This window comes from Myotis brandtii, unplaced genomic scaffold (assembly GCF_000412655.1).
Source record: "Myotis brandtii unplaced genomic scaffold, ASM41265v1 scaffold123, whole genome shotgun sequence".
Lineage (NCBI taxonomy): Eukaryota > Metazoa > Chordata > Mammalia > Chiroptera > Vespertilionidae > Myotis > Myotis brandtii.
This window is the reverse complement of record NW_005354291.1, coordinates 3,609,232-3,622,638: the sequence shown is the minus strand read 5'-3', so window position 1 is coordinate 3,622,638 and position 13,407 is coordinate 3,609,232. Positions and strand designations below refer to the sequence as shown.

Genomic DNA, 13,407 nt, shown 5'->3' with positions numbered 1-13,407 from the left:
ATTTATATATATAAATTATATATACACATTTAGAAAATGTGTATCTAAACATCATTCTAGTGGGCAGTTTATATATATTCAATGTAACAAAAATTTGGAATATTAAAAATATCTTTATTTGGGCATCATACAAAAAGAAAGCAAAGAAAGGAATTCTGTTTGCCCACTCAGTAACTCACAAAGATTTACATAACAAGTCCCACAAACTGATCGCAGAAACAGAGCACTGTTACATTTTCTATGAACACAAGTTGTGAAATACTATAGATTGTGCTTTAGATAATAATGTTTGATGCAATCTACATAGGAATTATGGTCAAGATTCATAATTGCACAAATTTGAAGGGACTTACACACCTTATCGCAAATTACACTGCTGTCATAACTCACAAAGTAGTAATTATAGTATTTTACAAATTTCTTACTGTCTAGGGCTGCAAATTCCTTAGCTAAGCCATACAAACTTTTTGGCTGCAAATCTTCAATGTCATAAGTCTGGGTCAGGGTGTACTCCAGCTGCCAGTTGGATTCTCCTTTTAGATTAGCATCTGTCAGGTTCAAGTAGAACTGCAACATATCCTACAGTTAAAAACGGTAAGAAAGCCTGGTTCATTCGGGGGCATATAAAACACTGTGCAGCAAGAAGAGTCCTTACTCGGATTAACGTGACACTCCTAATGTCAAGTGGTAGTCATTTAAAAAAGTGAGAACTGATTTTGGAGAAAGAGTCCAAATAGAAGAGCTATATTACTTTTTCACTTTAAAAATAAATGAAAGAACATAATCCAAATTAATATAAACTACATAAAGAGATGTACAAAATAAAAAGCCTTCAATTCACACATGTCCAAAGTGACCACCACTAATAATATTATACATATCAGTGGTGTGCTGGAGGCGGCTGTAACCAGCTCACAAGAGCCGATTGTCAAATTTTCAGGAATCCTGCCAGTTAGTTGATATTACTTTGGCAGCTTGAAATTGGCCATGATGGGAGTATTTATATCATGGAAATCAGCAAACACTATAAATCAAAGCATGTGTGTTTTTTTTCTGAGTGAACAGGTTGTTAAACATTTACCAACACTCTCGTGTTACTTGTGTTGTTCTAGAGTTTATGTACAAAACCAATATAAGTATTTAGAAATATACACCTATCTCCTATTTTTTGGCTTTTTAAAAAAATGAGGTCATACTATACAAACTTTTGGACTTTTAAAAAGTATTGAGTGCTATATCAGGGACATCATTCTATGTTAGTACATATATACACACATACAGATCCACATATGAGTGAGGTTCAGATCCAAAAATAGGCAACTAATAGTTGTAAAAAGATTCCTTTGAACTAATTTATCTGCCAATTGTCTTATTTCCTCATTCAATCTAATGTTTATGGATTAAACCAGATTTCCTCTGCCCTACCTCTTTTATAAAAACATATTCTAGGAAATAAAAGGATTACCTCCTATTAAGTTTATCTAGGAAAAATATATATAGTTACAACAATAGACACTATAATTGAGAAGTTCTTTCCCAATTAATTTGTTGAAAGGAGTACTACCCATAAACTAAATGCTCAGTCTTTCTATACTAAATTTATCTACAGCAGAGTCATGTACAAGCTCCAGAGAACTTTTATCACAAAAATAAATGTTCTGCTCAACGTATTTCCTTTACAAACTGTTTTTCCCGACATTTATTGAGCACTTAAGAGGAGCCAAGCATTTCCTTAGTGCTTTATATATATAATCCTCACAGCAACTCAGTGAAGGCAGTCATATTTTAATCCCCATTTTACAAAGGAATAGACTCAGACGGAGAAGTTAGGTGATACAGCTCATGAGACAGTATGGGTTCAGAACCTATACTCTCCTTCATAACTTTATTCTAAACAAGAGTAATTAATAACAAATAAGGCTTAGTGAAAAGTTTCAACACATATACAAGTCCACAGATGAGACACTACCTAATGAAACCTTCATCTAACTCAGTGGTTCTCAACCTTGGCTGCACATTAGAATCACCTGGGAATCTTTTTAAAATCCTGATTTCTGGGCCTCATCCTCCGGGAATTCTGTTTCTTTGTTACCCACAACGTTAGTAACAAAGAAACAGAATTTCCAGAGGATGAGGCCCAGAAATCAGGATTTTAAAGATTCCCAGGTGATTCTAATGTGCAGCCAAGGTTGAGAACCACTGATCTAACTGAATGTGAAGGCTTTAGAAGTTTTAGAGAAACAGCCTCCCAAAGGCTGACCTCATGAGCCCACACTTACAAATGCTGACGTTCCAAATATGAAAAGGAAGACATTAGAGTTTTACATAAAACACAGCACACACAGCTATGCTGAAAACATTCAACTCAACTACTGAAAGTTACGAAGACATGTATAAGTATGGGGTCAATTCTAAAATTGTACCAACTTACCAGTAACTTATAATCATGAGGATCATACTGAAATAGCCTGACTCCAGGGTTGTTGGTCTCTTTCTGTAAAGCGCCCTTCACTGGGGTAACAGCAGGAGCCACAAATGCAGAATTTATTGGATTTCCTGGACAAAACATGTGCACGTAAAAAATATTTTTTTAGAGACTGAGTTTAACTATATTGAAAATATGAACAAGTTCCAGGTTAAGAGATTAATAGACATAATGGCCCAAAAATATATGATCTTTAATGATTCCTGGCTTGAAACATCTGTCAGAAACATTTTTGAGAAAATAGAAACATTTTATTATGGGTTGGTATTAAATGATAGCAAAGAATTTTGTTAGATAAATTAAAGGTATTATGATTATGTAAGTGACTCATGTATTTTAGCAATGTGTCGAGAAGCATGTAGGGCTAAAACATCTGATGTTAAGATTCACTTTTAGATAATTCAGGAAAAAATTTTAAAAATGGATAGGTAAAGCAAATGTGGCACAATCTTGATAGACGTTAAAATAAATGATGGTACATGAGTTTGTTTTACCATTCTCTCGGCTCTTGGCTATTTAAAATGTTTCATAATAAAAAATTCAAGTTATTACAAGTACACACACATGTCCTGTACCTCTACCTGAAACAATATTCCAATGATTACATAATAAATATTTGATTTAAGTGTCACCATGTTTTATACATACCATAGAACTAAATTTCTGAGTAAAAAAACTATCAACTTCTAAAAGATTATCATTTTTACCAAGACCACCCATTCCAAATAAAAGGGGTAAAGCATTTCAAAAATGTTCCCCAATTACTGAAAAAAATACATATTGATTTTTCTCTACACTGACTACTATAAAATCAGAAGTCTTGCTTTGTTAAAATAGATCATCATTGTTCAGTTTGATGCTAGAGTTTCTTCTGTGTTTTTTTCTTTTAATGCTGTCATTAATAATGCATATAAGTACTTAAAAGAGTTTATTATGTTTTACTTTAAACCAATGGTAAATTGTTCTTTGCTTTTTATATTAAGTAAAATCTGGTGCTGGATTTAATGAAACATTTAATTTGCTAACTCAGTAAAAATTACCAGCGTTTCGATGCTTTGCTTTAGCATCTTGGATTGGGGCGATACGAACAAAATGTCGTATTACTGTTACGACAGTAAGGAGCTAGGAAAATCCAGAGCAAGTGACTAGGGAACCTGAGACAGGAGAGTTAAAACAAGGCTGAACAGTGTGAGCAATTTACAACCAGCTTGTAAATAACAAGCCATTATCTTCCCCAGCCAAGGACACGTGAGAGCAAATGGTTAAAATCCTCCCTAAGGAGAGAATGCAGAAAAGGAGGGGGGAAGAGGAAAGGAAGAAAAGGCAGTTTTACTCCCTAAGCAGAGCAGCCAGCAGCCTCAAGGCTTGGCAAGTTAAAATTGCCAGGTGCTTCTCATGAATTCTGGGAAGGACACAACAAGGTAGAAAGGGACCTTGAGAATGAATCTGTACCAAAATATTCAGCAGAGGGATGCTAAAACAGGAGGGTATATAATGCCTCGGACACCCACCTCACTCACTCTTCAGATTAGCTGGGACCCATCTGTGCTTCCTAAGCCAGATGCATAGATTTGCTTGCCTTGCTTCTTTAATAAAGGTGCATGCTTTAATTGCTTTAATAAAATTGGCTTCATTACAACGCAATCAAGGCCTCTTGTATAAATGCATTTATGTGAAAAGACGAGAATCGAGGTTGGGGACAGCCCTCTCCCTCTGACCCAGAGGGCTGTCTGATATCTGTAAGAGGTGCTTCTAACGTTACCTTTTTCATCTGAAAGAACCATGATGCTGTCTTTGTGAGTGTGTCCATAAAATTGTCCTGCAATGACATTGCTGTACTTTCTAAAAATATCTATCAGTTTCTCATTATACAATTCTCTCATGGCTGTAGTGCCCATTGAATAGGGCAGATAGCCCACTGGGATATGTGCTATGATGTACACCTGGGGAAAGAAACACAGGAGAACTGATGAGAATCTTTCTGCACATTTGTCGTAACTAAATGACATTTAGATACCCAAGATCAAAAGTATATTAATTAAAATTTAGAAAGCAAATATACCATCTCTCCTATTTATTACCAAAAAATATGAAATTAGAAAACTATTTATTTCACTATATATGCTCTTGTCTCATTTAAACTACACTGCTGCCCTAGCCAGTTTGGCTCAGTGGATAGAGCATCGGCCTGCAGACTAAAGGGTCCCAGGTTCAATTCCAAACAAGGGCACATGACCGGGTTTCGGGCTTGATCCCCCACCAGTAGGGGGCGTGCAGGGGGCAGCCAATCAATGATTCTCTCCATTCATTGATGTTTCTATCTCTCTGTCTCTCTCCCTTCCTCTCTGAAATCAATAAAAAAATATATATATCTATACTAATAAAAGGGTAATATGCTAATTAGACTGGATAGACCAGACGTCTTCCGGACGTCCTTCTAGACAAAGCCATGGTGGCAGAGGCCGAGGCAGAGGCAGTTAGGGGCGATCAAGCAGGCAGGGGAGAGCAGTTAGAGGTGATCAGACCAGCAGGGGAGCAGTTAGGAGCATCAGGCAAGCAAGCAGAGGTGGTTAGGGGGGATCAGGCAGGCAGGCAGAGGCGTTAGAGGTGATCAGACAGGCAGGCAGAGGCAGTTAGAGGTGATCAGGCAGGTGGGCAGAGGCGGTTAGGGGTGATCAGGCAGGCAGAGTGGTTAGGAGCGATCAGACAGGCAGGCAGGTGAGCAGTTAGGAGCCAGTGGTCCTGGATTGCGAGAGGATGTCCAACTGCCGGCAGTCAGACATCTCCCGAGGGGTCCCAGATTAGAGAGGGTGCAGGCTGGGCTAAGGGACACGCCCCCCCCTCCCCGCACGAATTTCATGCACTGGGCCACTAGTTAAAAATAATAAATAAACTACACTGTTGATCATATATGTTAACTATGACATTGGTCACAGTTTTTTTAATATCAGCTTTTTTTATATGAACTGATGTCAATCAATCCTCAAAACATTAAAAGCAAAACAAAATAAAACAAATAACAAGAGATAAATTATCATGCATTTCATATGAAAACATCTTCAAATTTTACTATTTTTATTAATACCTGACATGCGTGTCCCCGCCCCCCCAAGTTTAATAAATACACAAATTTAGCCCTCTGTTTATCCCCTTATGATTTAGGTCTATGAAATCTACCTTCTCATTATTTTGCTGAGAGATATTCAGTGTATTTTCTAGCCATTCAAACTGATTTGCTGGGTCACTCCTATTCAGGGTCACAATATCTGGGCCGTAGTACAAGTTTGTGTTTAGGCTGATGATCCTAAGGTTCGGATTAGTTGAAACTTTCTGTGAATAAAAGCCACCTATAAAAACAAATTTAAACACATTCTAGAGAAACACACTCACAGATATGCAGTCACTATGACAGCAAATTCTTTAAAAAAATTTAAAAAAAAAAAAAAAAAAAAAAAAGATTTACAAACCAGCCAGGATGGTTATATTTATACTAGAGGCCTGGGGCATGAAATTTGTGCATGGGTAGGGTCCTAAGCCTGGCCGGCGATCAAGGCCGATCTGTAGGGTGACCGGCAGGATGATTGGGGGCCCCCATTGGCACCCACCTTGGCCAGCCTGGCACTGCCCACTTGTTGGCCCCACCCCTGCCCCCACTGCTTGCCTCCTCTGTGGGGTGACCAGTGGGGTGATCAGGGGGGTCCCCACTGGCACCCGCCTTGGCTGGCCTGGGGCCTGGGGGCAGCTCCTGTGTTGAGCGTCTGCTCCCTGGTGGTCAGTGCACATCACAGAGACTGGTCATTTCACCCGTCTTTCCGCCGTTCAGTCAATTTGCATATTAGGCTTTTATTACATAGGATCTCATTGTTTAGTTTGTATATACACAGGCCATGATTAGGTAAGAATCAGGTCTAACAAACACTATGGAAAACCTACATGTGCCAGATCCAATGTTCGCTCTTCTATACATAGAAGTAACAAGAGTTGTCTCCAATATTCAGGTGAAAATACAACAAATATATTGGCACTAGACAGCAAGGTACTGAATTTTGTAAAAGAAATATTAATATACCAACTCTTACTCTTGTATGATTGGGGAAGTTGAGAATTATTGTGAAATACAAAATCCAAAGAATGGCAACACACATGGATCTTGCCAGAGACCAATGAAGAAATGGCAGACAAACCAGAGATACTACACTCTCCACGGAGATGAAGCTTAAAGGCATAAGCCCACTGACACCAGCAAACCAGTGGTGACAGAACACCCAAGAGTCTACTGTCAGAGCTAGTCACTGAGATGCTGGCCCTGGGCCCACTCACCATCCCTGCCTCTCTCTCCTCGGCTTTCAAAACATGATTTGTGGCCTCCAGAAAAACTGGGTACAGAGGCTCTTCAGAACTGGCACAGCCAAGCAAATATGAAAGACCTAAGTCTAAACAACGTTAATAAAAATAGAGGCAAAATAGAGATGAGTACATCTTTCACCTACCTTTCTTTAAAGTCTGAATAGCTTCTTCATCTAGCCATGGTTTCCAGAGGTTTGCTACTGCGTTGTATACCTTGCTGGTGAATGCAGGCAGTTGATCCTGGCCACAAACAATATAAGTCACCATTGAAACTCTAAAGAATATGTGGGTCAATTAATTAAACATTGCTTGAGTGTTTACTACTATGTTAGGTATCTGAAAATGCAAAGATGAATACTAGATCTTCAAGGAATTTATAACTTAGTTGGAGAGACGGGGACCAAATACAATCAATCACCTATAAGACAGTGCACGAGGTACTACTGCAGAGGTTCTGGGAGTATAGAAGCAAGAACAATCAAGTCTGGCCCAAAGAGTCAGCAGGGAGAGACAATAGAGCATTTGAACCAGGCCTTGAATAATGATTCATCAAGTTGACAAAAAAAGGATCAGACAGAGAAAGGCAAATGCCTTATGATTTCACTTATATGTGAAATCTAGATCTCTTACCCTCTGAGACAGCATGGAGGGACTTGGAGAGTATTGTGTTAAGCGAAATAAGCCAGTCAGAGAAAGACAAGTATCACATGATCTCACTCATATGTGGAATCTCACTCATATGTGGAATCATAGCATGTGGAAGGAATGGAAAAAAATTAGAATAAATCCTCTGAAATGTTAACACTAGTAAAAAACTTCTTAACTTCTTATAGATTTATAACCATAAAAATTTGATTTGAAGAAGTTTCTTATGTCAGCCTGAATTTTATCAACGCGTTGATTTTTAATGGTGTACTAGATGTATAAAACATTACTTTTATTATCATAAAGTATATTTTATCATCCTATTTATCATATTACAATAATGTATGTTTATGTGACATAAGCTCTAGGGGAGAAAAAAACAAAACTTTAAGAAAGTAGATACTGAATAGAAACCCAGGAAGCATTTGTAAAATTGGGTAATTATTCCTACTTTGGTCTTTAAAAAAATATATAAAAAACTGATGCCATTTTATTCACTATCCTCATTTCCTTGTATAATAGTGATAGAGACCTATTTCTTAAAGGAGTTTCCTTGTCAGCATTAATTAAAATGCTTAGTTATGTCTCAAGATGACACCCGAGTCACCTTAGTTCCTAATACATATACCTAGTACATAATGAAAGTATAAATACATTCAGAGCAAGTAATAAGCAAATAACTTGTTTTAACTGGAACTAATTATCCAAAGCATATTTTCAGTTTGTGTCAGAAATCAGAGTCACCTGTCTGAAAATTACACAATAGCATAGGCCAATCCAGATTCTGATTTAGAATTAGTCGTCATTGCCCTGGCTGGTGTGGCTCAGTTGGTTGGGCGTCGTCCTATGTACCAAAAGGTTGCACCAAAACATTGACAGTTCCATTCCTGGTCAGGGCACATGCCTGGTTTTCGGGGGTGATCCCTGGTGGGGGGTGTATAGGAAGCAGCCGATCATCTGAAAATGCAAAGATGAATACTAGATCTTCAAGGAATTTATAACTTAGTTGGAGAGACGGGGACCAAATACAATCAATCACCTATAAGACAGTGCACGAGGTACTACTGCAGAGGTTCTGGGAGTATAGAAGCAAGAACAATCAAGTCTGGCCCAAAGACTCAGCAGGGAGAGACAATAGAGCATTTGAACCAGGCCTTGAATAATGATTCATCAAGTTGACAAAAAAAGGATCAGACAGAGAAAGGCAAATGCCTTATGATTTCACTTATATGTGAAATCTAGATCTCTTACCCTCTGAGACAGCATGGAGGGACTTGGAGAGTATTGTGTTAAGCGAAATAAGCCAGTCAGAGAAAGACAAGTATCACATGATCTCACTCATATGTGGAATCTCACTCATATGTGGAATCATAGCATGTGGAAGGAATGGAAAAAAATTAGAATAAATCCTCTGAAATGTTAACACTAGTAAAAAACTTCTTAACTTCTTATAGATTTATAACCATAAAAATTTGATTTGAAGAAGTTTCTTATGTCAGCCTGAATTTTATCAACGCGTTGATTTTTAATGGTGTACTAGATGTATAAAACATTACTTTTATTATCATAAAGTATATTTTATCATCCTATTTATCATATTACAATAATGTATGTTTATGTGACATAAGCTCTAGGGGAGAAAAAAACAAAACTTTAAGAAAGTAGATACTGAATAGAAACCCAGGAAGCATTTGTAAAATTGGGTAATTATTCCTACTTTGGTCTTTAAAAAAATATAATAAAAAACTGATGCCATTTTATTCACTATCCTCATTTCCTTGTATAATAGTGATAGAGACCTATTTCTTAAAGGAGTTTCCTTGTCAGCATTAATTAAAATGCTTAGTTATGTCTCAAGATGACACCCGAGTCACCTTAGTTCCTAATACATATACCTAGTACATAATGAAAGTATAAATACATTCAGAGCAAGTAATAAGCAAATAACTTGTTTTAACTGGAACTAATTATCCAAAGCATATTTTCAGTTCGTGTCAGAGATCAGAGTCACCTGTCTGAAAATTACACAATAGCATAGGCCAATCCAGATTCTGATTTAGAATTAGTCGTCATTGCCCTGGCTGGTGTGGCTCAGTTGGTTGGGCGTCGTCCTATGTACCAAAAGGTTGCACCAAAACGTTGACAGTTCCATTCCTGGTCAGGGCACATGCCTGGGTTTCGGGGGTGATCCCTGGTGGGGGGTGTATAGGAAGCAGCCGATCAATTTTGCACTCTCATATGATGTTTCTCTCTCCCTCTCCTTCCTTCTCTCTAAATATCAATTTAAAATAAAAATTAAAAATTGGTCATCATCATCATCAAAAAAACCCCTAAAGTTTCAACCATGTATTTACTTTGAGATGGAAACCAAGATACTAACATGGTCTAGTGGAATCTTAAAATGATATAAAAAGCACTCTACACTTCCATTTTAAATATGAGAAATATCAGCACCAGAGAACTTAGGTGATTTATCCAGGAACGACTGGTCAGTCACAGAGCTGGATCGAAATCCCAGGTCTTTGCGCCATCACGCTTACCTCCACTTATCTATGGACCATACTATCATCTCAGTTCGTTTGGGCTATGATATGACCACTGCTGAGAAATGAGGTATTCAATGGGACCCACCCGTAAGTTTCATGGCACCAGCCTTACCAGTTTAGGAGTAAATGAGGACCCTGGCCCAGACTGCTTTCTTGGGCGGGTGGCCACTGGAAGGAATCCCCGGGCTGCCCACACTAATATCAACTTCTGATGGAATGGGTGGGGACATGCCTCTGTATGTGTATGTTTATGTAGCTATGTTTATGTACATGTTTATGGGGTTTTAATGGAAACAACACTTGTCATCTTTATTTGTTACTAACACTCTCCAGAATTCAATCGCAGGTATCAGTCTCTAGTAATATTGTGGTGAGGCTTTCGTGTTACATTTGACATTCCTGAAATGTTACATGTGGGATGGAAGGAGGGGAGTAGAATAATAAAAAGATTTTAAAATATAAAGTCATAAGCTAGAAAGAGAAAAAAATTAACTGTTTAAGGTATGCAGACTCTCCAATTTACTTTAGCTGTACACGTAATAGGATACAGTTTAGAAGTTGGGTGGTACCTACACCTTTGAATTATTATAAGATGTGACTTCATAAAAAGAAGACAAAGGATACATCTGTAATACGTTCAACAATAAAGATTTTAAAAAATAAAAAATAAATTAAAAGAAGACAGAGATAAAAGTAAAAAGAAAGAAATCCTCAAAGGAGATAGGACAATGTATCGCATGACACAGCTTAATGCTATAACAACCACCACTCCACTTACTGAGGGCTTACTATGTGGTGGGTAGGAAGTTGTGCCTTTTCATAAAGTGTCACTAATTCTCACAAAAATTCTGCAAGGAGGGAATTATTGCTCCTATTTGCAAATGAGTGATCTATGGATCAGGGACATTAAGTGAATTATCCAAGTTGGTCAAGCTGTTAGAAGCAAGGCGAGATGAGGATTCTAGTGAATGTGACTCTAAACCTCACTTTTCCACCGTACCAGTCTGCCTGTCACCTAATAAAACAATGTGTGTGACCTCCGGCTCCCGGAGGCTGTCATCCCCAAGCCTCTGCACTGTGTGGTCTAACATCTCAGCGGTCACAAAAGTTGACCACTGTTTGAGAGGCCAACTCACAAAGACTCACACTGTGTTCATCTCAAGACTGGAGGTCAGTGTCAAGAAGTCACTTGAAACTTACCCTTGTCCCAGAGTACAACTTTTCAAAATCACTCTATTCAGGTTAGATTGACTAATATAATCAAAACTCTCATGAAGCATCCTTTTGACGTGAGATGGAAAAAATATTCTAAGCAAAAAGAAAAATGTAGACAAAGAGAGGCAGGACAGTAAACATCATAATCCAGAGATGTTGAGTATGTTATTCTGGCAAGAGCAAGGGATGTGTGCAAGGACATTGGTCTAGTTCAGTGATGGCGAACCTTTTGAGCTCGGCGTGTCAGCATTTTGAAAAACCCTAACTTAACTCTGGTGCCGTGTCACATATAGAAATTTTTTGATATTTGCAACCATAGAAAGAGTTATATTTTTGATATTTATTTTATATATTTAAATACCATTTAACAGAGAAAAATCAACCAAAAAAATGAGTTTGCGTGTCACCTCTGACAAGCGTGTCATAGGTTTGCCATCCCTGATCTAGACCAAGGTCAGCAAACTTCTTCTACAAAGGGCAAATAATAAATAGGTTAGTCTTATGAGCTATACGATCTGTCACAACTATTCTGCTCTGCGGTTGGTGCAAAAGAAGCCGTAGGCAATACAGGAAGAATGGGCATACTTGTGTTTCAATAAAACTTTATTTAAAACAGGTGGCAAGCCAATTTGGACCAGAGTCCCTAATTTGCCATGCTCTGGACTAAACAATAATCTCTGAGATTTCTTAAATCTGTACAAATCGAGGGTTCTACACTACTATAACAAGACCCTGAAACCAAAGCTGGTATTAGCTGTTACACACAGGCTGCTTAACACAGAGCTGCTCTGATAAGTTGAAGCTCGGCTGTCTGTATCAGGCATTAAATATTCTGAATACAGTCTCTGCCTTGAATCACATCTTAATTAGATAAACGGGGCTTGAACCTGAACCTCTCTCTTTGGTTCTTATGATAGTTTAAACATAGTTTGCTATGTTTTTAAAGTTTTCGATCACAATCTAGCTTAGATTAGGGTGTGGTGAGCTTTGTATGCCTAATTGAAATTCTGAAAAACATAAACATTTGTCAATGTTAACCTTCCTCCTTAACTGAATCATGCAAATATGAATAAATGACAAAATTACTCAAAAGAAAGGCAAAAAAAGGAAGATTATAAAGAAAAAGAAAAATTAATAGTTCATAAACTAGGTATGTGCTTCCAAAAGCTCACTATGCACATAACATTTTATGAATTATTAAGAGTCATTTTAAAGTCCTCCAAACACTCATCTTGCCTTCATTGGTGGTTAGCATTAAGAGCACACTCTACCTCAATGAGCCCCACTCCACTGCTTACCATCAGCCAGTTATTGTCACAATTTTTACACCACTGATGGGAAAAATCCTTTAAGCACTTCTGGAAGTTAAGGTCAGATTTACCTGTGGCCAATAGTCATGATTACCCAGTGCAGGGAAAACCTGGAGATTTGGAAAGAGAGTCTGGACAGTGGTTGTCATATTAGCGATCACCATTATGACTGTGTCTGTTGAGAGCTCATACACTGGAACATGAGGTGGGCTATCCCTGAAAATAACAAAGATTCATAGAGAACAAAGTCAGGTTACATAAAAAATCCACGAGACATGCATAATGCCTTGCTGTGTACTGTCTTTGCAAACCTCCGCCATCAAACAGCAGATGTGAGTGAGATCACCATTATGACTGTGTCTGTTGAGAGCTCATACACTGGAACATGAGGTGGGCTATCCCTGAAAATAACAAAGATTCATAGAGAACAAAGTCAGGTTACATAAAAAATCCACGAGACTTATGCATAATGCCTTGCTGTGTACTGTCTTTGCGAACCTCCGCCATCAAACAGCAGATGTGAGTGGAGAGTTGACAAACTACTCTTCATTTACCTTTCTCCCACAAAGAATCTCATTTTTAAAATGTGTGTAATCACAAAAGATAAACTAGAAATCTCAGCCTGTTTTACTGCCTGGCTGCAGATTTATGAGAAATAATAAATTTTAGTAAATTAAAAGCACAGATTCCAGAGCCAAAATGCCTGGATTAAAAATCCCAGCTTTGCCCTGGCTGGTTTGGCTCACTGGATAGAGCGTCGGCCTGGGGACTAAAGGGTCCCAGGTTTGACTCCAGTCAAGGGCATGTACCTTGGTTGCAGGTACATCCCCAGTAGGGGGTGTGCAGGAGGCAGCTGATC

At 38.1% G+C, this 13,407-nt stretch overlaps 1 protein-coding gene across 2 annotated transcripts in view; it reads right to left on the bottom strand.

The window, feature by feature from the left end:
* Window positions 1-93: 93 nt before the first annotated feature.
* The window catches only part of SMPDL3A (sphingomyelin phosphodiesterase, acid-like 3A), a 15,421-nt gene continuing 2,107 nt past the window's right edge, over window positions 94-13,407 (bottom strand). Inside the window, exons 3-9 of one of the 2 annotated variants that reach the window (XM_014533762.1) lie at window positions 12,895-12,949; window positions 12,620-12,709; window positions 6,976-7,072; window positions 5,663-5,832; window positions 4,248-4,428; window positions 2,432-2,556; window positions 94-579 (exon numbers count right to left, since the gene is read on the bottom strand). In XM_014533762.1, coding sequence (XP_014389248.1) covers window positions 262-579; window positions 2,432-2,556; window positions 4,248-4,428; window positions 5,663-5,832; window positions 6,976-7,072; window positions 12,620-12,709; window positions 12,895-12,949 — 1,036 coding nt within the window. In that variant the 3' untranslated portion in view covers window positions 94-261. Of the gene's footprint in view, window positions 580-2,431; window positions 2,557-4,247; window positions 4,429-5,662; window positions 5,833-6,975; window positions 7,073-12,619; window positions 12,765-12,894; window positions 12,950-13,407 lie in introns of both variants that reach the window. The other variant, XM_005858946.2, reaches the window with a different exon arrangement.